Source organism: Battus philenor, unplaced genomic scaffold, assembly GCF_028537555.1.
Source record: "Battus philenor isolate CCGP_79_NKW_IND1 unplaced genomic scaffold, ilBatPhil1.0.hap1 SCAF_9, whole genome shotgun sequence".
Classification (NCBI taxonomy): domain Eukaryota; kingdom Metazoa; phylum Arthropoda; class Insecta; order Lepidoptera; family Papilionidae; genus Battus; species Battus philenor.
Window position 1 is genome coordinate 15,624,493 of NW_027181759.1, and position 26,807 is coordinate 15,651,299.

General features: G+C 35.4%; 1 protein-coding gene across 3 annotated transcripts in view; it reads left to right on the forward strand.

Moving 5' to 3' along the window:
* The window catches only part of lqf (epsin homolog lqf), a 55,812-nt gene that overhangs the window by 11,095 nt on the left and 17,910 nt on the right, over positions 1 to 26,807 (forward strand). For 2 of the 3 annotated variants that reach the window (XM_068775525.1, XM_068775527.1), the window contains exon 2: positions 16,058 to 16,147. In XM_068775525.1, coding sequence (XP_068631626.1) covers positions 16,058 to 16,147 — 90 coding nt within the window. Of the gene's footprint in view, positions 1 to 7,474; positions 7,755 to 16,057; positions 16,148 to 26,807 lie in introns of those variants that run through there. The other variant, XM_068775526.1, reaches the window with a different exon arrangement.

Consider the following 26,807-nt stretch of genomic DNA (forward strand, 5'->3'; position numbering starts at 1 on the left):
TTACCTGTAAGGTTGTATTATATAAGCAAGTTAATTATAAAAAGCAAAAATTAAAGAATGTTAATGTAAAATAAATGTGATGAGAACAATAAATGAAAGAAATCGAGACGTTGAGAGATAAAAGGAGTAAATGAAAAATTATTGGAAAATATATCTCTGTCCCAAAAATAAAAAAGGGGAACGAATGTAAAAAAGGCCATGGTTAAAGATGAATACCAGAGCTGCAGCGAAGATCATCATAACAAAAGGAATTTAGCACCGGAACTACTAGGTAGTCCAGTTAACAGGATAAAATCAAACGAGACAGTAAACCAGGCAGAAGCACCTCATGGTCTTAAAAACCTCAGGACCTGATTCTCTTGTAATGGCTGAACTCCTAATGGAGACAATATAAACAAAGGAAATTGTTACCTGTCTTTGAAGGCGGTACTAACTTATCCTGTTAATAAAACAAATGATAGATGAAATCCAGGCTAAAAACATGTGCAAAGCAGTGAGTTGAAGTGTTGAAGATCAAGGTAGCCCTGATGATGAAATCACCGATAGAAGAAGATTGTATATAATTGAGAAGGTTCCTCGAGAAAAGCGTTCACCAGGGTCGATTAATATTAGACAATAGTTTGCGCGCAAGTAGGGACCTCTTGAAGATGGATCGACGTCATGGCTAAAGTCCCGGGAAGTAGCTGGATGTGGACAGTGCAAGCGCGGTCTTTATAATATAGTAAATCAGTTCAGTCATAAAACCTCCGCTTCATATAGATCTTGAGATTTATCTGTTCTTAAACATCTCGTGTGCGTCTTGTCATACGCGCCATCATCGTCTCTACGTTCAGAACCTAGCGCTTCCGCGATCACTATACAAAACTATGAATTTATTACCTCCCAAAATCATAAAGCGATTCAGTTAACCGGGTTCAACGCACCTTGTACTCCTCGGTTAGATTCTGCACATTATGTTTCACGAAGCGGCGACGTCAATTGAAACACGACTTACAGTAGAGTAAATAGAGTGTATAATGCTTTAAAATACCGCTTTACAGTTATATAATGCTGTTACGAAGATCGTGTGCGTTTCGTTATTGGGAGTTAGTATAGGAGATGAAAGAGATTGACATTGTCCAAAAGGTATGCAACACTCATCAGGACCCAGTTAACTGTTCTGAAAGAAGAAGATCTACAAGTGAGGCAAGATAGATCATGTGAAGGATAAAAGGAAGATACAAAAGAGAATGTCTTCTTCCTTCCCTTTTCCCTTTATTTGAGGTCGGGTCTCCTTATCAATTAGCGCCAGACCACTCTATCCTGGGTTGTCCCTGCATCAAGTTGAAGGTTATTAGACCACCACGTAGCTTTTGGACGCCCTCTCCCTCTTGGGAATTCTGGGAGGCTTAAGGCAGTTTTTACCACGTGGTCATCTGGTTTGATGAATGATGAATGAGAATGTACATTAATAAAATTAAATCCGAATTTTTTTTGTCTATGTCTCTCCTCCACCCATGGTAAGAGAAACGAGAGGAAATGTATGAATGGAATGCTTCGCAAGGTGTTATAGTTGTGTAGAAGGGACAAGAAGAAACTACGCAACACTTCTTTTAATGGTTTAACAATACAGATTTATACATGTACACTTTATAAGGTATAGCTTAAATGTAAACAAAATAATCAGGCGACATCATTGTCAAAGACTCTTGTCATTTAAATATTCGTTTTGAATTTTGCAAATGATATTCCAATAAGGTTTTACGGAATTTATTTTGAATAATCTGGTTCCGCTTCGAGCTGCTAAGAAGTCAATGATGAATAATGAAAAACATTAAAATTGAGAAAATTAATGTTTTCTGATATATTTGTTTGTAAATTCTTTGTTTAATAATTTCATTAGAATAGTTTAAGTCAGAGTTCCCCAAACTTTTTTGTGTCGTAGACCCCTTTGCCATATTTTTCCGTGTTGGGAAGACCCCCTACTTACCTGATATTGATTTCCTGTAAATTTCTATCTGTAGTGAAGTTTAGTGTCAAAAACTTGAAGTAAAAACACACGTTTATTTATACATTTATTAATTGAATTAAAATTAAAACTATTCAAAATAAAATTTTGTATCTGTTATGTAAAATATACGTAACATTAAAAAAAATTTTTTTCGTTGACGTAGACCCCTTGCAGGTTGTCATAGACCCCTAGGGGTCGTTATAGACCACTTTGGCAATCACTGGTTTAAGTCTTTCATCGAGGTTTAAATTTTGCAAAAATACAAGATATGTACAGGACGTGTAAATAAACACGTAAGTTTTTATTGAAAATTTAGGAAATACATTTTGGCAGCTGATAAATATGAGAAATTTGTAGTATTGATAAAAGGTAGACTAATTCACAATGGCTTCTGAAATTATTATACAATATATTCAGAAGCTTAAATATTTAATGGAATCAGGCAGGCATGAATTCAGGATGGACTTCCACAAGGTAACCCTTGTGGAAGTTCATCCTAAATAAGAAAAGGACCAATATTTAGCCACATCCGCACATGCAGTCGTAGTCGTGCAACAAAGTGCACCGCCCGCCCGCTGGTAAATGCGTATGCGGCAAACAATGCGAATTACACAACTGCCATCGTTAAATCCCTCAACACATGTTTCACCCCACCACGGGGCATCATGTTAAACCGATTAGTGCCAAACACAGAGACTCTGTGTCTAAATATTGGTCCTTTTCTTACTTATTCAGAAGCTATTAGAAAAGAGCTAACCTAGAGAAAAGTAACCAACGAATATATCCTTTAATAGCTAAAAAGATTGTTATTTATGTCATCAAAATTTCCAAAAATCTGAAAAAATATTTAAAAATTGACTTAACAGCGTTGACTTTTGAGCTCATATGTCCAACAGAGGAAGTCTCTAGCTAAACTGGAGTAAGATTACTTAGTCCAAAGAAGTTTAAGTTATTTTTTTAAATAACTTCTCGATGTTTCTGTGCATGTTAAAGCAGTTGGCATGTCCCCCATAGAATCCAGCCTTGTTATATAAGTCGACGTGTAAATAGAATCGTGTTCCATGCACTTCATTGGTTTGCTAATCCCCTTACCTTCGGATCCACCGTCTGACGTAACGCGTGGAATAATCCGCTTATGAAATCGCTTCAGCCTATGTATTGGTATTGTCCAAACATTTTATTATTATTACACAGACATTAGCGTACCGTGTTTTTACATTTGGACCTAATGTTTCAGAAAAATCTTGACCTATTTTAACGGTGTTCTTTGAAGTTATGTTTCGTGAGATCGCTTCATCATCCCTACTCCATATTACCAGCCTCAGGTTGTTCACCAGTATCTGTGAGGTGGTCTGGTCTGGGAGTCTCGTCCGTATAAAACACGCACGTGTGATGTGATATTGCTACCACCGCATGATGGACACTGTTATACAGCACTACGCCTCGCTCTTTAGCTCCAGATCCTCGTGGAGCCTCGGTACTGTAGCCTTGGCTAATCAGAATTTCTTTATCAGCTTAGACGTGAGTTTTGTCCAGGATATTTCTCCATTTCGGGATATTCTTCCCAGAGTAAGGACGCCTACTCATGAAGTGCACCATCTCCTTGGACCAATATATGTCATACAACTCCTTAGGGTGTATGCTCTAAAGGAAATGATTAAATTAAAGAAAATAAGAAAAAAATTAAATATATATATAATGTAAATAAAAATATATAATGTAACTCAAAATGTGATATAAAATGTGATAAAAATGTAAACAAAAAGAAATAAAGATAAAATTTAACATGTAATGGGGGAGGAATGAAAGGTCACAGAGTAAAAGGGAAAGATAGCAGATATGTGGCATGAAAGAATATGTGAAGAACGAAAGGAGAGAATGGAAATAATAAATAACTATGTGAAAAAATAAATTGCCCGTAAAGTCCCTGTCCCACCAAAGATGGGGGTACGAGAGGTCCCAATAGCGGGGGCCAAAAATAAATAAAAAAAAGGAAATGATTGTTCAAGCAAATTGTTATCGTTGTATGTACAAGTCTCGTTTAAGAATACTTGCAGGACGCCCACCGCTGGACATAAGTTATAGATTTCTAATATCCGGTTGGGAAGTATTTGATTTACCGGGAGAAATGGAAGGAATGTTGGCGATCGCGGTGTGGTACACGCAGAAGACGCTGCTGTTCATCCTCTGCATACTTGTATGTGAGCAATGCCAATCCTATATAATTATTATAAAAAGTGTGTACACTATTTAAAATTATACCTGAGGAATCGAACTCGCGAACTAGGATCGCAAGTTTCAGTCCTCTATCGGTGGTCTTGTATTTTTTTTACTTCTTACATACGCTCAACGTATAGATTGTGAGTAATGTCAATGTCTGCAAGGAAAGAAACAATAATTATTAAACGGTTTTATTTAGTTCGACCCACCCGTACGGAATTTAATTGTTTATTTATTTGGGTCAAAATTAGAAATTAAAATTTAAACACCTTCCCTTTGTCAGATTGATCTGAAATTTGGTACACTCGTTTAATTTAGATGACAATACAATATAATAAAATCAATAACATTATAAATCTAAAATGGCCGCCGATACAAAATGGCGGATTACATATTTTTCCTTAACCTCCTCAAAATGGTTATCAAATGAAAGGGTTACACTAGTAAAACACGATGATTATGTCAAAATTTAAAATTCAAGGTGGACGCTGTTCCAATATGGCGGACTAGGTACATATTTTCCCACAACCACTACAATATGGGTATCAAAAAACCGTTTAACTTAAAAGTTTTTTAAAAATATTTATTTTTAATGTGCAGTAATCTGAATTTTGATAATCCCTTTTATAATATTATTGAAACATTATTTTTTTTTCCGAAACTATTGAGTTTTGCATAAAGTGGTACTATACATTAATTGACAGCACAATAAACAAACTTCCTGTGTATAAGAAAATGTATGTAAATACCTGTCTTAAAAAATGCACTACGCTTTATATAGATAGTGGGTACCAATTTAGCACGATGTAAGAAGGCTCGTATGTAAGGTCTGAACACGCAGTTTATGGAGAGAGAGGGGGGGACCCTAAACCTTCTCCCCGCGTTCTTTCATTAGCGAAATCAAACGGCCCTAGCACCGTAGTACTACCCGCCCTTGTAACGCTTCCTCCCACTTTGTTACTTAACCGTCGCCCGGGTTAGGACGGAGGCACACTGAGCTATAAAAACAAATCGTCAAATGTTTTTTTATGGTCTCTATTTTTGAGGACTTCTCGTTTTTCCCTACCATGGTCTTGAAATATGTAGGTAAAAATAAAAAATCGAACAATTCTATTTTTTTATATTTACGATATTTAAATTGGAAATATTTGAATAGGTATTTGAGTCGTCAAATATTTTAACATTATAAAAAGGTCAGTTTAGTAAGTTCGCGAGTAACCTACAACTGGTCGGAATGCTGATCCTTTGAGAAGAGCCGGCTAGAAAAACAATAGTTGCTCTTCGTAAATGAAATTTAATGACAACAATGTAAGTTCCATACATTTTAGTCTTGCAATATAGGAAATAGAAATATTTTTATTTGTTATTGCTTTTACTATTGAATAAATGGTGGTTATCATTATGAAATACGTTTAATTTTTTTTCTCTTGCATTGCAACAGGCTGTTGGTTTTAGACAGTACGAATTCGGATCGGTTTATCATTATCACCCACTGTTAGAAATAGGCTTTCCCCATATATTTACAATAAGACCGATAAGAACCGGCCTGGATCCAGCGTCTTCTGATGAGCTTAATAAGGTGTGTCACCTTGTGTACGGACGGCTAAGTTGCGCTTTCTGGTCCATGGTCTCCACTCCAACTTAAGGTCCTAATTTTTGATAACCAAGACAGAAGCCAGCTACCAAAAATCTTGATACTTGGAAATTTTTAATACAAGAATAAAACTATTGATGACCTAGAATCTTGATACGTTGGATATAGAGTTATTGTTCATTACTGCGATCAAAAAGTAAGGTGAAATTGTCATAAAACTCCCGGACATTAGGAAGATATTTTTCCTGCGTTGATAGAACTATAACATTTGCCAAACGTGTGTTTGTCAAAAGTTGTAATATCATTTGGCTGAGCCAAAATCATTTTAAATGTTTTGTGACTCAAACACATCAAGTTCTCTGCGACTTTTTTTTTGCCAAAAAATCGACTGAATTTGTTCCGCAACAACTCTCCCGTATTCGCCTCATTTGGCTCTGTGGGATTTCTGACTATGTGACTTCCAGGCAAAATTAAAAAGTCAATGCGTGGACGCCGTGTTGACTATTAAGAAGGTACAAATGGAATCGAATAAGGTATTGAGGGCTATACCGGAAAAAGACTATTATGTTTTGAGGACTGGAAAAAGCGTTGGCAAAAGGTTGTGTTATCGTATGGGGATTACTTTGAAAAAGATGGTATTAGCTTGGGAAAAGAATTATAGAATTTATCTTACTTTTTGATCATAGTATTATGTATGTAGTTGTATTAAAATATTCACATTGTTAGGTTACAAGCTTTCTATCAAAGAGAAAGTAGAAGTCGTTACATACGCGGTATCAATTGGTGTTGGATTTAATTAATTCTGATTCCTTGTGTTTGATTGCAATGTTTTCTTTCACTGAATGATAGGTTTAGCTATAATTGTTCACCTCGATATACTATTTTGGTGTATATCACCAAGCATGGCTATTGTATATCGGTCTTTCGATTTGTAAGATCGTAGCTTATTTGTTTATTTATGTATTTGAGGAAAAAAGAAACGGTTACAAAGCGTAACGATGTTCGTAGTATATTACAAAAGTAATTTACATTCTAAAATCAGTGATATACGAATAAATCATAAAAATGTAAGTAAAAATTCTAGAAATCAAAATATGTGGTGGCGAGAAGCTATGATATGTATTATATTGCAGAATTCTATGATAAGGCGACTCTAATTTCATTGTTGTTTCTATTAACTTGAACCTCACTGGCAATCATATAATGTTGCAATAAATCTATTATAATGTTTTGTTTGTCTGTGAAAAACATCATAAATAATTTAGTAGTGATAGACACAGTGTTAATACTTGAAATAAAAATAATCTGAATACTCCTAGATTTCGTCTTCAAAAATAAAATAAATCATTTATGGCACAAGGAAGTACAATAAAATTCAACTATCAATTTCAAATAAAATATTATTGAATAAACTATATGATTATATTCAAGAATACTTAACTGATGTTAATGCGTGATAATAAATGTTGATGTTCACTCAGGAGGCTAATTATTGTCGCGCGTTCTTTTTAAAACTATTTATTTATAGCAGTACTGCCTTCTGTGCTTGATAACATCCTGTAGGGACAACATTGCCGACAGATTGATTGACAATTTGAAAGGGCATGTAATAGCATATACGAATAAAGAACATTTTTATTTTGCAAACAAATCACTTTATTATTACTCGAAAATAGCTTCGCGTGTTGTGTCGCCGGCCTAATCAATATAGCTGTGTGCGTTCGCCTTCACACGAGGCGGGAGCAGACAGCGGAGTGCGTCTGCAACATGCGCCGCTACCACGGTCGCGTATCTCGATAGCGAGATCACTTATCGCGCGAGTGTGAAAGTGAAGTGATATATACAAGTTGTTTGAGTTCGAAACGGAGTGGTTGTTTTGTGCGAGTTGGTCACAGGTTTTATTGGTGTTTATGTGCTACTCGTTGTATCGTAGTAGGAGATTATTATTGTGTGAGTAATTTTTTTTTTTTTTCGGACACTCATTGTTCGGCGTATAATTTTGAACATAGAACATCTCTTAGATCTTAGATTATTTGGATTACTCAGTCATTAAATTGAGATTGAAAAGAAAAATATATATGTAGATATATATGAATCTTTGATTGTATGTCCTTTATAAAATAGTAAACAATGCATTTGATCATGTGATGATCTTTAGCAAAGTTGTTGTCTATGACCCCACGAAGGTTTTTAAGTTAGTATGATTAAATTCCGACAGATGACGCCACTGTCTGATCTGATGCTGATTTAAATTAGAAACGAAAACAGCGAACGAAAGATGACGTTTCGAGTTATGGGTGACAAGAGAATTTGTAAAATTCATATCTGGCTCATATTATTAAAATTAAAACGAAAAATAAATATAACATTTTTTTTTGGTTAAAATGCAAACGAAGTTGTGAGGTATGGCTAATATATGTATTAATTAATATAATAAATATTAAAATAATTTGGAGACACACATTATCGCTTTTAAGATTTTCTATGAAATTATTTTCAAAGTAGAAACAGCAGACAAAGGTTTTTTGATATAGGAACAAATGTGTCAAAATATGTATGTGTTTTTAGTATTTATATTCTGGTTGTCACACTTCTTGAGAAATCTTTCAAAGTAGAAAGAGCAGACAAAAGTTCTTTGATATGGGAAAATATGTGTCAAAATATGTATGTGTTTCTAGTATATCTAATATATAAAATTCTCGTGTCACGGTGTTCGAACTTGAACTCCTCCGAAACGGCTTGACCGATTTTTACCAAATTTTACATGCGTATTCAGTATGTGTGAGAATCGGCTACTATCTATTTTCCATATCCCTAAGTGATAAGGGTGGTCCACCCCTAAATTTTATTTTTAATTTTTTAGACAATTTTTTTGGTTTTTATTTTATTATGATACAGCATACAAAAATACATACAAACCTAAATTTTCACCCCTCTACGATCAACCCTTATCTTACATTTGTTAATTAAAAACTTAAATTTTTTTTTGCAAATCAACGTTTGCGGGATCAGCTAGTTAGTATATTCTATATTTCACACTTCTTTGGAAATCTAAAGAAAACTCACAGAGGTCTAAACTGAGAGGCTTTTAGTGCTCTGCCACCCTCATACTCACCGAAGCAGGAAAGACAAGCTGGCAAAAAAATACCAAAAAAAGTATTATTCAGTTCAAGGTTGCCTTATTCTGGTATTCAAATAACCAAAGCTTAGTACGGCCCTTTGTTCGTTTATCCTAATCATTATTGTTAACTTTGTCACTACATACTTTAACTTGATATTTACATTGTAAATCAAAGTATAATAGTTAAATCAATGATTAACTAAATGCTTAATTACGTTAAAGTTTAATTAAGAATTATTCAACGTTTTAATCAAGAGTTAACTAACCGTTTAATCGAGAATTAACTGTTCGTTTAATCAATATAAGATAATATTTCATTCTTAGATTTATCTGGTAATAGATATATGTTATCCCATTACACGAGAGTTACAAATTAGTATGAAAAATGATATGATTAAAAATTTTTGTTTTTCTTTTATCAGTGGTAAACCAGTGGTATTGGTCTCTGATTTTTATAAGGTTCACAATTTGCGCATTAATTATACAGCATTGCCACAGCTTAAACAAGTTTCCAGAGGATGAGCAGCAGTTTCCTCTGCGTAACATAATAACCCATCTTCCAAGAGTGGTGATCATGGTATATCCCCTCATGTATATCTTTGGGGGAGGATCAATGCCTTGCAGTGAGTGTCTATGGTCTTAAACGACCATTTTCGGTACAAAGCCTTCGTAAATGATCGCACGTTGACCAGTCTCGCACTGCCTGAATAAAGCGACTTTAATCTACCTTAAATATTTAATGGAATTAGGCGTTACCTTGTGGAAGTCCATCCTGGGTAAGAAAAGGACCAATATTTAGCCACTTTCGCACATGCAGAGGTGCAGTCGTGCAACAAAGCTTTTATTACTTTTATCTACCTTGATCATGTCATCGGTTCCCCTAGTGGTGGCTTACCCACGCCGCGTCTGGAGTGAAGTGCCCCGTGATAAGTATGTTTGGATTAATAATATATATATATATATATATATATATATATATATATATATATATATATATATATATATATATATATATATATAATACAGATTAGCTGAACAATGTTTGTGGTCGTCTTACTCACAGCTGACCGTGTACTTTAGTAGTCAATCAAGACATTTTAACACATTCGACGGGGTGTACCGCCGGTGGTACATGCCGATGTTAAGCTAATAAGAAAGGTAATTATTGTAATTAACAAATTTATTTACATATTTATAAACATAAGAGAATTAAGCGTCAAATGCGTATGCGGCAAACAATGCGAATCACACAACCGCCACCACCAAACTACTCAACACGTGTTTCACCCCTCCACGGGGCATCTTCAGGAGCTATGTTACACCGATTAGTGCCAAACACAGAGTTTTTACTGTGTTATAAATATTGGTCCTTTTCTTACTTAGGATAGACTTCCGTGAGGTAACGCCTGATTCCATTGAATACATAAGAGAATTATAACTTTTTGTGAATTTCGTCCGATGGTCGAAACTCGAAAAACACGAAACTCAAGCCCGCCTCACGGTGCGGCCTGTGAATTTAGGCCTCGTCGCGAACGTGTTTGTTTATGACTGCAATTAAAGTTTATTATAATTGAATTAGGTGAACGTAATTCGTCACCTCAAGATGATTTTGTTATTCTCTCGGCGCGGACGACAATATATATAAAGAAATAAAAATGTTGATAAAATTTCGAGAAACGCTCCACGTTCATTGTTCAGCTATCTTTATAATTAAATTACCAATACATTCTCAAATATTAGGCTATGGATACACTCAGATGTTCCTAACAGGTACAATTACAAGTGAAATTTCTGGTTACAGCGATCGGTTAAGATCCTGAAAAGGTTTATTAAGACTGTCTTATAAAACTGCTAGTAGCTTTTATTAATCTAATATATAAAATTCTCGTGTCACGGTGTTCGAACTTGAACTCCTCCGAAACGGCTTGACCGATTTTTACCAAATTTTATATGCGTATTCAGTAGGTATGAGAATCGGCTACTATCAATTTTCCATACTCCTAAGTGATAAGGGTGGTCCACCCCTAATTTTTTTTTAAACAAATTTTTTGGTTTTTATTTTATTATGATACAGCATACCAAAATACATACAACCCTAAATTTTCTTATTTTTAATTTGTTAATTAAAAACTTTAATTTTTTTTGCAAAACAACGTTTGCGGGATCAGCTAGTAAATATATAGATTTGTTGTAATAACACACGCATTGCGTAACAATGCAAAATTAGAAAAGTGACAGCTGTCAAGTGTTACTGCTAATATTTATGTTGCCAGAACTAAATATTATTTTACCGAATAAGTTACAATTAAAACTTAATATGTTCTGTACTTAACAGTCACAGTAACTACAAGCCAGAGTAATGAAAAAAAAATACAAATAAATCTAAACATATTGAAACGCCGAAATAAAAACAAAGGCTGTATTATTTACAAGTGATGTCCGGTTTGTAATGTAAAATAAGTGGTTGAGCGAGCACGAGGTTTTACAAGTTTGATAAATGAAGAACATTGTAACACGTGTATATAAAATAATTGAATTAGTGCTCACGTTGTGTTACATTGGATACATTTGTATAGCTTCATATATCAACACGTCAATTATTTACCAAAATCTATTTACATGTCTACGGATCGATTTAATTAAGTCTGTTGAACAAGGTTGTATATAGACCACTTTCAACAGATCTTAATTGGACATTTGATTTTTGATATCATCGTTGCTCATCAACGGTGATACAATAAACAAGGAAATGTAGTGATCTACAGGATAGTTGAAATGACGCCTTCTGCAAGGCATCTGTCGTTAGATATATTTATGGGGGATATATCTATGATGCTGTAAAACCTGAACCTCCCCCAAAGATATCTATAAGGGGATTTACCATAATCGCCACGCTTGGCAGGCGAGTTGGCGATCGCAATATAGAATTGTAGTGCACAGAGAACGCTGCTGTCCATCTTTTGAAAACATATTCTTGAGCAGTGACAATCATATATAATTACTAGCTGATCCCGCAAACGTTGTTTTGCAAAAAAAATAAAGTTTTTAATTAACAAATGTAAGATAAGGGTTGGTCGTAGAGAGATCGTAGTCTAAAAAATTAAAAATAATATTTAGGGGTGGACCACCCTTATCACTTAGGGGTATGGAAAATAGATAGTAGCCGATTCTCAGACATACTGAATACGCATGTAAAATTTGGTAAAAATCGGTCAAGCCGTTTCGGAGGAGTTCAAGTTCGAACACCGTGACACGAGAATTTTATATATTAGATTGCACAAAGTGTATGTCATATAAGATTCTATATCTCTACCACTGAGATACCATTGAATTATGTCTATTAATACATTATGATTTTCACACGTTGTAAGATTTTTTTATTTAACCTCTATCGTATATTATAACGTATATCATATACCAGTGATTCCCAAAGCGGTCTATATCGACCCCTAGGGGTCTATGACAACCTGCATGGGGTCTACGTCAGCGAAAAAAAATTTGGGGGTCCATGAGAACATACACTGACGGTACCTATTTACTTACATCATACTATCTTATAATATCAAAACATTTACATTATTTATAAAAGTACCTATGAAATAAAAAATATTTTATATGTTTATATATAAAATAACTTCAATTATTTAAAATTGACGCGAAATGTTGATTATTTATTATTAAAGCATCAGGTTCATCCTTCTCGCTAAAAATATTGACTTATTGCTTATGTTATTTTATTTATAGTTTATTTTATGTTTATTTAATGTTACGTATATTTAACATAACAGATACAAAGTTTTATTTTGAGTAGTTTTAATTTAAATTCAAATAATAAATGTATAAATTAACATGTGTTTTTAACACTAAACTTCACTACAGTTAGAAATTTACAGGAAATCGATATCAAGTAAGTATGGGGTCTACCCAACACGGAAAAACATGGCAAGGGGTCTACGACATAAAAAAGTTTGGGGAACTCTGTCATATATGATTATCAAATAAAAGTTTTAGTGGAAACTATTGAAATAATTTTAGTATATTGACTCCACGTATTTATCGCTTATCAAATAAATCTCTAATCGCAATCGACTCCATTCCACGGAACAATTGGATTGTTTGTCAGCGCGACGACTTGCGAACAACAAATCACCCAAAATTCGTTATCGAAGCCGCGCAGTTATCAAAACAGTCTTCCTCCCCCCCCCCCCTCTTCACCCGTTTCCCTCCTTGCAGGGTCAACAGCACTTGCGAAAATAACTTCGGCGCGTCGCTTTTGTTTACGTCTCGCGGCGTACGCTGACGTAGACTGCTTAGGGTTGCCACTTAATTCAAAATTTCAGGGCTGTGAAAATATTTTTTTTTTATTTTCTTACAACACATTCTATACAATGTTCCATGTTCCGTCCAGGCCTTTTGCAGTTCTCATTAAAAAAATAAAGGATTCTGAAACAAACGAATTGTAGGCTTGAATATAGATAATAGCTTCACATCACGCATGCGCGTACGTAATGCATATTAAAATTTATAACTTTTTCCCGCTAATTATAGCTTTGCTGTATTGAAAAAGTGTGAAGCATACGTCTCAAACGACTTTTTTTAAATTTTTAAAATGTGGGTCGTATGCACCTCCCGCGGCTTTGATGGAAAATCTTCGAAAATTGCCCGGCATGCAACTTGTAAGGATAGTTCATATTAGCTTAACAAGCCATCTGTCTACATAGTTTGGAGACACGCTGCTCTTGTCGGTTCGTGGTCTGCCGATTTTAATTTGCCAATCTTGGCTGTCGTTTAATTTCATTTTTCTATCGAACCACTCGTCACTGATTCTATTTGTAGAGAAATTCCTAGCATAGCTGACTCTAGGGCTGAGCTTCCTAATGAGGCCCGATGAGACGAGACCACGTTTCTGAGTCATAAGTCATGGTTGATTAATTTGGGTCGAATGGAGACCACGAGCAGACGGCGTTGGTAAACCCTCCCATTAGGTAGACTGATGACATAGTCAAGGTCGCGGGAAGTCGCTGGTCATCATAGCGATCTTTGGAGAAGAACTATGCCTTGCAGTGGTCATCCATCGGCTGAAAAGATAGTCATATGATAAACTTGCGGCCCACGCCCCACAGGGGGGCAATTCAAATATTGACTAGAAACGAGTGTTACACTCATTTCGTTTTAATATCAAAATATGTTTCGTCAGGGGCGTAAGGATTTTAGTAATGTTGTGTGGCATGTCCCAAAAAAAGTTGGAAAAATACAGTTGTAAACCTGCGTATTTAGATAAACAAACAAATAATTTGTATAAAAAAATTTGATTAAATTTGTCATAAAGCACTGACATTGTTTCTTGAATGTTTGATAAGATAGTTTGTATGTTGGCGCCGTATCAAAATGTTTATCGTTCATGTCCCTCACAAGGATACGGCGATAGGACGATAGAGGTTATTCAACGGATTCTTTGTCCCAATATTGGACTCCTTTCCCACTCTCCAAGCGCAGTCGTAAACACTTCGGCACGAGCGTCGACTATATTCGACGGCCATAGGTGAAAGCCCATAGCCTACTTGCCGCGACACTGAGCGCATCTTGTTTTTAACACACTTGTGACTGTGTAATGGAATCAGGCGTTATTTTGCGGAAAAAAGATGGACATCCTAAGTAAGAAAAAGACCAATATTTAGCCACTTCCACACATGCAGTGGTAGTCGTGCAATAAAGTGCACCGCCCGCCAGCCCGCTGATAAATGCGCACGTGGCAAACAATGCGAATTACATATCTGCCACCGTTAAATCACTCAACAAGTGTTTCACCCCTCCACGGAGCATCTTCAGGAGTTATGTTACACTGATTAGTGCCAAACACAGAGACTCTTGCTTGCTTTGCTCTGTGTTGGCTAAATATTGGTCATTTTCTTACTTAAGAGTGTTTACATTACAAGCTGATACAGATACACATTACCTTCACCTAATGATATTATAATAAATTGTTAGTGCAGAGATAGGTTAAAATTTATTGACGGCTAAAGTCGACGCTCGGCCGTGCATTCATACTAAGGCCGTCGACTATACTCGACGCTTGGCTATGTATGGTTTTGTGGCCGACTAGCGTCGTACCGAATGGTTAAACAAATGATAAAAATAATAAACTTAAAATGTGTTGAACTATGCTTATGTATATAGATAGAAAATGTGAATGTTCGTACGAGATATATTAATATGATTGGATTCTACCTTGTTTACATGTAGCGAAATAATCACAGATGATAAAACGCTTCCGCTTATCGTTCAATCCATTGGTCTACGCATGCGCAAAATCTCAGGACGCGCGATGATTGGTCGGTATGTAAGCGCGAGCGTACGATCTTCAGGCGTTGGCGTTCGAATACCGCCTTTTTAGCCGGAAGAACCTGCCCTATGGTTCGCTTTGGTAGAAAACCAATTTGTCTTATCCAAGATAATCACCGACGAGATAAAGTTTTGTTACCTGGTGGCGTAACTTGACCATCGGTTTGCTGGGGGGTGCTTTATATCGTCTTTGTTATTATTTCCGTACATACGTAACAAAGTTTGACATGAATTTCACAATTTACACTGATTCTTATATCACCTACAAATCGAAACGTTACTCTTTCGTTTCAATTCAAATCGGCATCAACTGTCGCAGCGATATATGAAATTAGTTGTAAAGACGGTCGCGCCATCTGTCGGGATTTGGTCGTACCAACTTAGAAACCTACGTGAGGTCATGCGCAACAACTTTGCTGAAGATCATCACATGATCTAATGCATAGTATATGATTCCATAAAGGACATACAGACAGATATTTTTATATATAGATGCAAGTTGCCTTGCCGAGCCTCTATAAAATGTTATCTATTTTAGTTCCCTCTAACCTTTTTTTTTTTTTGTTTCGGTGGGGGAAATCTTCCGGTATTCAAGATGCCCTGCCTCTGGGGGAGGACGGGGGTCTGTGGGATTCCTACCCACTAACCCCCTTCCCGGTAGTTCCCTCTAACCTAACTTTTCTTCTTCGCCAACGGAACCCCCGTCGAGACCGAAATGAATGACTTACAGGAATGAGATAAATATTTATTTCGTCTACCTATGTGTAATGTCGTATCTACCTTGTTGCAGATGCCCCGCGGCCGGGACGAAATGCAAGTAAACGTGGCGGGCCTAAGGAGGAATATTAAAAATCTTGCGCACAACTACTCTGATGCCCAGGTAATCTTTCTTATCCTGTGTACCCTTGAAATGTCGCCTATGATGTTCATTCTACTGACAGGTGGTGCTAAAGTAATGTCATAAATTGATCCGGCAGCCATTTTGTTATTAACACGTTGAACGCCATGGCGGACACCATGTGTCCGACAGCATACTGTCCCCTGGGGCCACACCATTAAATCGAAAATCGTCAAAAAATCGCCAAGGTGTTTTTTTGCAAATATTGTCAGTAAAACCCTTAAAAATAATGGGCGACTTACGGAAACAGCGATTTACCCATTATTTTTCTGCGGGGCCGCGCGGGTCACATGCCTTAGTAACAACAGTCGAAACACTGTCCGTTGGCTCCCTAGAGGCTTCTGAAGTGATCGAGGGCATGCGGACACGTGGTGTCCGACGCGGCCTCTTGGACCCTACATGATGGCAGTCACATGGTGTCCGTTGCGGCCCACTGAACTAAACATGGTTTTTAGTCTGGCATTCAACGTGTTAATTAAAATAAAGAGCTCTGTTGTTAAAAAATCAATTACAGTGAGATAAGAAAGTAAGATTGATGACATTAATTGAAAAAAATGATATCGCTCCAATGGCCACCTTCAGAATTGATGTAAAATTAGGCTTCTTTTACTGAATTTTGAATTAAAAAGCTGCGAATTGGAGATGCCTTCTTCAAAATTAGCTTTCAAGGCTTGTAAATTTCGTGGTTCATTGCGGTAAAAGGGAGGTTTTAAAAACCTTCAAAGGAAGAAGTCTGGTGCTATAAGATCTGGCGATCAGAAAAACAGTTCAAATTTCCAAAATGGAACGTCACTTGATCTGGAAATTATTGTTTCAAAATATCCGTCGTTGTCCGAGATGTGATGAACAGTTGCTCCGTTCAACTGAAACTAAGGATATATATATCAAGACCCAATGCAGCAACTTGCAAGGAGAAAACTGGTTTAGCATCTGCTTGTAATGCTCATCAGTTACAGTTAGGGTGGGTGCCATCAGCGTCTTCAAAAAAATAAAGGCCAATCAGTTTCTTTATGTAAATGTTGTACCAGGCGCACGGCCAAACGATTGATTGTTCAAACAAGACAAAATACACGCCGCGTTGTAACAAAAGACTGAAAATTTTGTCAAATAAGCAGCAACAATAATTCCACGTTGTTGATGTATGTTCCGCTCCATCGCTTGTTTGCAACTTATTTCGTATATATCTACATCATTAATGTCAAAGCGCGGTTACATTTGGCGCCATTTGTAAAAATTAAGACGCGTTCACACTATGACATTACTTTTGCGCCACCTGTTGTTTTACGGTGATAGGTGTAAAAGCGTTAATAGGGTAAATGTATATCATGTGCCGTCAAATAATACACGATATACCCTATCCGAGAATCAATGGTTTCAGAAATAATTAACTTAATGTTCAGCACTGGACGTAGTAACACTGATTATGATGATGATATTAGAATACATGTCACAGCTAAGTGAGCTATAAAGGCTTTTAATGATCCATATGTTCACCCCTTTAACCCTTTCGTTGCCAGCGCCTGAGTTAGCCGGCATCCATTGGACACGCCGTGTGTACCAGCGTCGCATATAGTTGGCATCTATATACCGTTCCTTATATTGCATTGATTTCTGTTAGGGCACAATCATGTCATTGAACGCGCCTTTACTCAAGAACAATTCCAAAGTACAGTATGTATTTGGAAACTAAAATTTAAAATATAAAACAGTATCACCACATTAATAATCTACTAAGTGTTACCGAAAGACATTTTACTTTCAATTTATAAATCAGTAGAAATAAATCCAAGTAAAAGGTGCATTGTTTGCAGTGCAAATGATAAAAGACGGGAATCTAAATATGAACGTAAAAATTGCAATGTGGGCGTATGTGTAGATATAGTTTTAAGATTTATCACAGAGAAATAAATTACTAAGAATTATTCTAACTTCTATTTTTAATTAATATACCAGTAATATCTTTAAATATGTACAACAAATCAGAAAATTCGAACATTAGCCTACCGACATGTAATGTGCACACTTTGCGGCACCTGCCCGGTTTAGTGGCGTCACTTCGGCGTAACGAACTGCGGTAAGGAAAGGGTTAAACCTTTACAACTGTACCCAATCACTATGTACAAATGATTCGAAGAAAACTGTATAAATAAATCACATGACCTCTCTTGGAAATACAGTATTGTAATATTTTCCTACCTAGAGAGTATTGCGGTATTTGTGCAATAACCTTCGCTTAACCTCGTTGGTCTGAAGGTTAAGATGCACGTTCATTTTGTTGAAACACTCCACGATGTCGGAAAAATGTCGCATTGTTTTTCCTAGTAATGGCCTCTCCACTTTAAAGTTATCGATCAATATAGTATTGTTATGAACTGTGGGTTTTGAATGAAACACCATTGGTTAACAAGGAGTACTTTATTCACAAATCAGATGGTCACCCTACTTTATAATAATAAAGCCCTTTATTCCGAAATTAGTATTTACAAAATAATCTATTGCTACATATTTTAAAAAAACTCCTATGCCAACAGGCACACTGAAATTAGAGACATACTTTAAAAAATAAATTTAGTTTTAAAATGTGTAGCAATAGATTATTTTGTAAATACTAATTTCGGAATAAAGGGCACCCTACTTTAATACAAAGTATATTTTCGCTTAGTCCAAACTACACTTCCAAATCGCTCAAGAAATCACTGTTCAAATAACTTACCAAATAGTCACTTTGTATCACTGATTGTAGATCTTAATCTTATAAAATAAAAAAAAACAATACTGAACTGTCAAAAGGTTCAAGTAAGTTCGAGATAGTATTCAGTTAGAATTTCCGAGAACCGTACTCAAAAATCTATAAATAACTTCAAGGTCACAAGCGTTTACGACACTTCTTGATCCTAGGGTTCCGTGTTTATTGTTTAGAGGGTTTTGTAACTTGTGCTCTGTAACAGTATTTACAAATCGAATATAAAATCCATAAATATTTATTTCGATAGTTTAATAATACATATTTATTGCGCACATATCGAAAGCCATAATTAACAAAAGCGACTATTCAGCCGTGTATCTGAACTGGCACATAATGTGTAGTTTGTGGGATATATATATTTCAGTGCAATGAAATGAATTTTTAAATAATAAACAGTGTTTAAGTAGAGACAGTTTAACCTTCTAACTGCCAAGCTGTTTTGGCCATGACTTCCCCAGGTGCCAAATGGAAATATCAAGTGTAGGCTTTCCTTATGTGAAAATTTGGGATTTTTACATTCTATGAATGAATATAACACATTATGTATATCATTATGTACCGAGACCGCCGGCGACCTTCATGGCACTTAAAGGCAACAGAGTACTCGGTGTGCCATGAGGTCGCCGGCGGGTCACGTTTTTGTAACACAGAAAACACGATAGGTTTTCAAAGCCAGCTTTAAAATATGAATAAATTGTGAATTCAATACAAAGAAAGATTTCTTTATACATATTCTAATGTAAATTTTATATAAAAAGTGAGGCCGCCCGCGGTCTCATTGGCACCCATGGTAACCGCTTCTAAAACATGCTGCAAATCGTATACCATCCCGTGATCCAGTTGCTAGGTGCCTAATGAAGCTAATAATTACCGGAGGGTCGGAAAAAAATAATATTCCTTAGATGTACAGATGAAAAATTGTGAGGTAGCCGGCGGCCCTCACGGCACCTATTGTTGGGTATCGTGAGGTAGCCGGCGGTCCTCATGGCACTTAAAAGGTTAAAGGCGTCCAGGGTGCAATTTTCTGGTCAGTCAGAGACTGACTAGGAGAGTTAAGCTCAAAATATTCAGGTCTAATGTGTGCTCGCATCCTACTTCCCATGAACTGAGTCATGGGCGCGACTCCTGAACCTTTCGGCCTAAACCTGCATCGATTGTACAAGCGATGTACCCAGCCCAATGACACTTGTACTACGTACAGAGTAATTGATAAAACAGAGTGTTTATTAATTCTGTATTCGTCGAATCCGTTCCTTGTAAGGACTCGTACACACTGGGAGAGTACTTCAAGATATACGTTGATGTTTTCAATTCTATGTAATAACAAATTTTTAGTAGATAGTTACTGATAAGATTTCAGAAGGTAAGCGCTATAAATAAATATGAGCTTGTTATGCATCTCTCAAGGCTCTATTGCAGTGTTTACCAACGCGGGGACGCCCCACAAGGAGGTAATTCGAAAAATGCAACGGCATATTTCAATGCTAAAATTAACAAATAATGTAGTGTTTAATGTTTAGTTGCGGTAAATAATAATCAGATAAAAATAATTTGTAATTTGAATTTTAATGTTTCGTTATAAGTTTTGAAATTTTAATTATTGTATTTCAGTTTAAACGAACAATATATTAATAATAGAAAATATGTTATATTGGTAAGAATATTAACATAGGCGGATCAGAAGTGGATAAAGAAATTATTGAATTATATATACAGAATGTATTCTTTGTTATAAGCTGTCATATTGTTATACAGGGTGCTAGAATTATTAAAATGACTGATATAAGCTGATAACGCGATATATAAAATCTCAGTTATCGCTGACTGCACTTGTCAATCGTTATCTTAAATGTTACGTACATTGTACTTATTGTATAGTGTTGCAAGTGTTTTAACGTCACGATACGTTGACGGGTGCGGCCACCCATAATCCTGAACAGCTTGACCGATCCATGGGAGGATCAGGATCCCCACCCATCGTCATCGTGCAACTGAAGTATTAGTGTCTTGTAAAATTTTTTGCATTTTGCAAATGAAGCTGTAAAGGCCTTCCGATTATCATTAACATTATAAGAAAATATATAAAAATTTTTGGGCCAAAAAACAAACTGCGGTCAATCAATATGTTCATGTCTAAGATTAACCTTTTTTTAATAATAATTCAAGTTAAAGATATTGAAAGCGGCCTTTACGGTATATCGCAAACTGGATATATAAAAACTTTCGCTTATATACATATATGAAACGGTTAACGGTTAATTTTATTCAAATTAAATGTGTCAGATTACAGCGCGTTGATTGGCAGCGAGTCATGGGTGAAAGGATAGGTTTTATTTATTTATTTTCACGTATTTTTATCATCTCAACTATAAATCGTTCCCTGCTAGATATAGGCCTCCCCCCTTTTACGAACCGTCACCATCTACCATTAGGGACCAGAATTTATTCCAAGTGGTTTTGAATCTTCTGTTTACTTCTTCACGAAAATTAAATTATAAATAATTGGGTTGAATTTCTTGACGTTATTCAGTTTTAGTCTTAGCAACACATTTGGCGATTCATATTCGCATATATAGATAATAAATAATACTTTATTAAAATACAAATCATTATGTAATTAAGAGTTATTTTAAAGTTGATAACAATGTTAATAATTATAATTGTATGTCGATAATTTGCAAGTCAAAATAAAGAAATATATTTTCAATGAAACTAGGAGAGTTTTGGCTGTTAGTTAAAATGATGTTAAACAATCACATTTATGTTTAAGCAAACACGAATTGGAATTTGTCAAATATTAGCAAAAATACTTAGAAATAACTTTGACGTACGTATATAAATATACGTAATAAACAGCTATAAAGCTATACAGCTATTCTGCTATAAAACTGGTTGAGCTAATCCGTTAAAAGTCATCGACCTTGCCCCGCTCGCTCAGTGTGTCCGCGCCCTAATTGCGGACGGCTGTAACGTTTCCTGATCGCGTAACTTCCGCAGCGACAGTCCCGCGTCGCTACACGATGCCTCTGTGTGTGTGTACGTATCTATGTGTGTGTATCTGGTTAGTGACACCTAATATGAATCTTCGATGTCTTGTAACATTCTGTTTCTCATTTCTAGTTTAGACTTCATATATATTGTAAGGACATAGCCTATATACACAGCCATCCACAAGAAAACGTATATAACAAATGCATTTATCTATTCTTTCCAAAGAATATTTAATGGAATCAGGCGTTACCTTGCGGAAGTCCATTCTAAGTAAGAAAAGGACCAATATTTAGCCACTTCCGCACATGCAGTGGTAGTCGTGCAACAAAGTGCACCGCCCGCCAGCCCGCTGATAAATGCGCATGCGGCAAACAATGCGAATTACACAACTGCCACCGTCAAATCACTCAACACGTGTTTCACCCCTACACGTGGCATCTTCAGGAGTTATGTTACACCGATTAGTGCCAAACACAGAGTGCAAACTCCAAAGAAAGTGGAGATGGGCAGGTCACGTGGCGAGGTTCAATAACAGATGGACACAAAGGGTTATAAAATGAACAGGACCACGAGGTACCAGAGCGAGAGGCAGAACTAATGCCAGATGGGATGATCAGATCGCGGCTACGGCAGGTCACGGGTGGCTCCAAGTTGCCAAGGATAGAGAAAAATGGAAAGCTGTGGAGGAAGCTTTTACTCTGAGGGGGTCCATACAAACTTAGTACAAAATTATCAAAACTATTATTAAAAATTACTAATTTTAAGTCATTGGTATGGAATGAACTAAAACTTTTTCCATCATGCAAGACGAAGGGGAGAGAGAATGCTTCCTCAGCTACTGCAGGAAGGTGGTGATGAATACAATAGGTAAAAATAAAACACAGTTATAGACTCAAATAGACTTGAATATGAATAAAAAAAAGTAAAGCAAACACTAAAATATAGAAATAAAATAAATAAAGTAGTATCATAATAGTGCAATAAACAGTATAATATAATATGAGAACTATAAAGAAAATATATGTTAAATATTTGAACAATAAATGTAATGTTGCAAAATAAAATAGTAAGGAAACTTAGAATGTAGTGTTTGAGGATGGATGTATGGCTAATGGAATGGTAGAGAAAGACTGGGAAAATTGTAGAATGAAAGAAACAGTACGACAGATAAGATGATACATGAAAGAGATGAATGATAATAATAAAAAATATGAATAAATTACTAGAAATAAAAAGTCCCTGTCCCAAACGAGATAGGGAACAAAAAAAAACTTTATTATCTTTTGTAAAAGATCCGCCCACATCATTAAGGTCCTATTGGAAATCTATAGAAGAGGTCTACGTCTGAAATATTAGCGATATGAAATAGACCACCCGCTAGATGAAATACCATATATTTAACCCTTTCCTTACCGCAGTACGTTCCGCTAAAGTGACGCTTCTGAACCGAGCATCGCGCCGCGAAATGTGCACATTGCATGGCGGTAGCCTGATATTCGAATTTGCCGATTTGTGTTACATATTTAAAGATTTTACTCGTATATTAATTTAAAATAGAAGTTAGGATAATTATTAGTGATTTATTTGACTGTGATAAATCTTAAAACGGATCTATACATGAGTCCACATTACAATATTTACGTTCATATTTAGATTCCTGTCTTTTGTCATTTGCACTGCAAACAATGCACCTTCTACTATGATTTATTTCTACTGATTTATAAATTGAAAGTAAAACATCTTTCGGTAACATTTAGAAGATTATTACTGCTGTGATACTTTGTTTATATTTTAAATTTTAGTTTCCAAATACATACTGTACTTTGGAAGAATTGTTTTTAGTAAAGGCGCGGCCTAACAGAATTCAATGCAATATAAGTAACGGCAAATAGATGCCAATTATATGCGGCGCGGGTACACACGGCGTGTCCAGTGAATGCCGTCTAACACCGGCGCTGGCAACGAAAGGGTTAAAGCGGTGAACATATGGATCATTAAATACCTTTATAGCTCACTTTTCTGTGACATATATTCCAATATCATCATCATAATCAGTGTTACTCTACGTCCAGCACTGGACATCAAGTTAATTATTTTTGAAACCATTGATTTTAGATAGGGTATATCGTGTATTATTTGACGGCATATGATATACATTTACCCTATTAACGTTTTTACACCTATCACCGTATAATAACAGGTGGCGCAAAAGTAATGTCATAGTGTGAACGCGTCTTAGTTTTTACAAATGGCGCCAAATGTCACCGCGCTTTGACATTTATGATGTAGATCAGGGCTTCTTAAACTTTTGTCATTCACGACCCTATTTATGATTGCGAGTTTCTCGACGACCCCATACAAACATAAAAAAAAATAAATGAATATTTTTTGATGATTTATTTATTATGTATATTACATATGAAAATATATAGTTTTAGAATTCGTTTTGAAACATATAAAAATGTAAAATTAAAAATTGCTCAAAAAAATATAAAATTGTATTTATATTAGTTTAAAACCTTTAACAAATGCGCGTGTCTAGACGCTGCAAGTCCACTGTATTCCGCCAACTCTAGTGATGTTATAAAATGGTATATATAAATATTTGACATTAAAATCTTTCGACCCCAGAATTTTGCTACGCGACCCCATTTCTGGTCGCGACCCATAGTTTAAGAAGCCCTGATGTAGATACATAGGGAATTAGTTGTAAACAAGCGATGGAACGGTACATACATCAATTGAATGCGAAACCACCTAAATGCGAAATGTCCAGTAGATGTCGTCTAACTCCGTCGCTGGCAACGAAAGGGTGAAGAACGTAGGAAATCGATGATGCAGGCTGTTTGCATGATCATTATCGTGATTTATAAAGACGTGTATCAGATCTTAGCTAAAATGATTAGAAAAGGTATTTTACGCAGATGTAAACATAAAAAAAGGTTTTCAAATTCCACATATCGCGACACAGTTCGGAAATTGTTTCTAGTGTTTTACACTGTTAACTATATCAAAGTTATACTTCTCGTAACACGGTTGCATACTAATGAACCTATTTACATACGTGCATAGATAAATATAATAGGACGGCTTTAATATGTATATTGTAAATATATACGTTTTGTATAATTTTTATACTATTCTACAAAGTAATATTTACCATACAGACGGTGAAAACAGCTTGAACAGCATTTTTAAATTCTAAAGTATAAAAGTAAACAAAAACATGGAAAGTGTTGCTTATTAAAGTTTATATTTGTTTTTATTATGTACCCTAAACTGCCCTATCCTTCACGTCTCTCATCTCCATTCAAAGGTTGTCTGGTAGAGATCGCCTCGAGCAATAAGACTGCCTCTTGTACCTCTGTATGAATTGTTTTTTTTTTATACTTATTTAAGTTCTTTTTTTATATTTCCTTTACTAAATTTTGGTGTACAATAGGGTATAATTAAATTTAAAAATGAATGAAAAAAAATTGTTTAAAACTATAGCGTAGATTAAATTGAAGTTCTTCACACACGTCTTGCTGTATCAATACACCTATCCCCCGATTTACACGGTAGATACGTTCCTGAGAAAAACGTGTAAATCGAAAATTAAAAATTTTCAAGTCAAAACCGTGTAAATCGAAAATTAAAAATTTTCAAGTCAAAACCGTATAAATCGAAAAAATTGCAGAAAATGCATAATTTTGCTATTTAACAGGTGTGATTTTTTCAATATTTTTTGGTGTACACAGAAATAGAAATAAAATGCATTGACAAGTTAAAATATTTAATATATTACGGAAACACTGTTTTTTTTATTTAATTACAATACATTAAACAGAAGAACAAAAATCCAAAGCAAATGTATTTATTATCCTTTATCACTATCAGGAATTACTCTCATTCTTTTTTTCGGAATCGAAGGTTCGAATTCACTTTCATCACTCGAAGTTTTTTTGCGCCGATTCGATGTTTGAAGCAGAAATATTCACATTATGAAAGATGGTAATAAAATCGGTTATTATAACAAAAAGAAAAACTTATTTAGAAAACCGTGTAAAAGCGAAAACGTGTTAAACAAGTACCGTGTAAAACGGGGGATAGGTGTACATGATAAATAGGCGATATAAGTTTGAATTTGGGTTCGAAAAAAAAATCAATTGAATCCTTTATCGGTGAATAAACAAAATTACTTTCTAAATGATTCAATATATTAATAAAGGTAAATAGGTAAGTAGGTTAATTAACATATATGTACAAAGTCTGTCACAATAATTACAGAGGATTATAATTTTTACACAACTTTATCATCATCTTTGCTGATAGACTGCACGGCTTAGGGCTTCCATCAAATATCGTCTCGATGACCGGCCCTGCGCTGTCCGCATTGGACATTCCGCGAGTTTAACTATGTAGGTCTCCCTAGTGGACTGTCTTTCCACGCTGCGTCTACCATCACATGGTCGCTACTTGAAAACCTTTCGTCTCCCATGGCAGTCAGTTTATGTGGAACAATTTTTTTTATGACCCCCGCTATTGGGAGCCTATCGTACCCCTATTATGTTTGGGACAGGGACTTTATTTACAAATATTTTTTTTTCAGGGTTTTATCTTTATACACTCACTTTCATTCTTCTCAATTTCTTTTATTCTTTCCTTTTATCCTTCACAATATCTTGCAATTTTTTTTTGTTCTTTCATTCCTTCTTGCTTTCATCGCCTTCCTTTCCTCATCTTTTTTACTCTTAGGTTCAATTTTATTTCTAATGTTTATTTTATTCTTACATTTTCTATCCTAATCTTTTAATATCACAGGTTTGTTTAGTTTAGACTTTTTAATACATTAGAGTCTTGTCGTACATTCTATTATATGTGGAACAATTCTTTCAGCTACGTCCATGACTTCTTCAGTGGAAC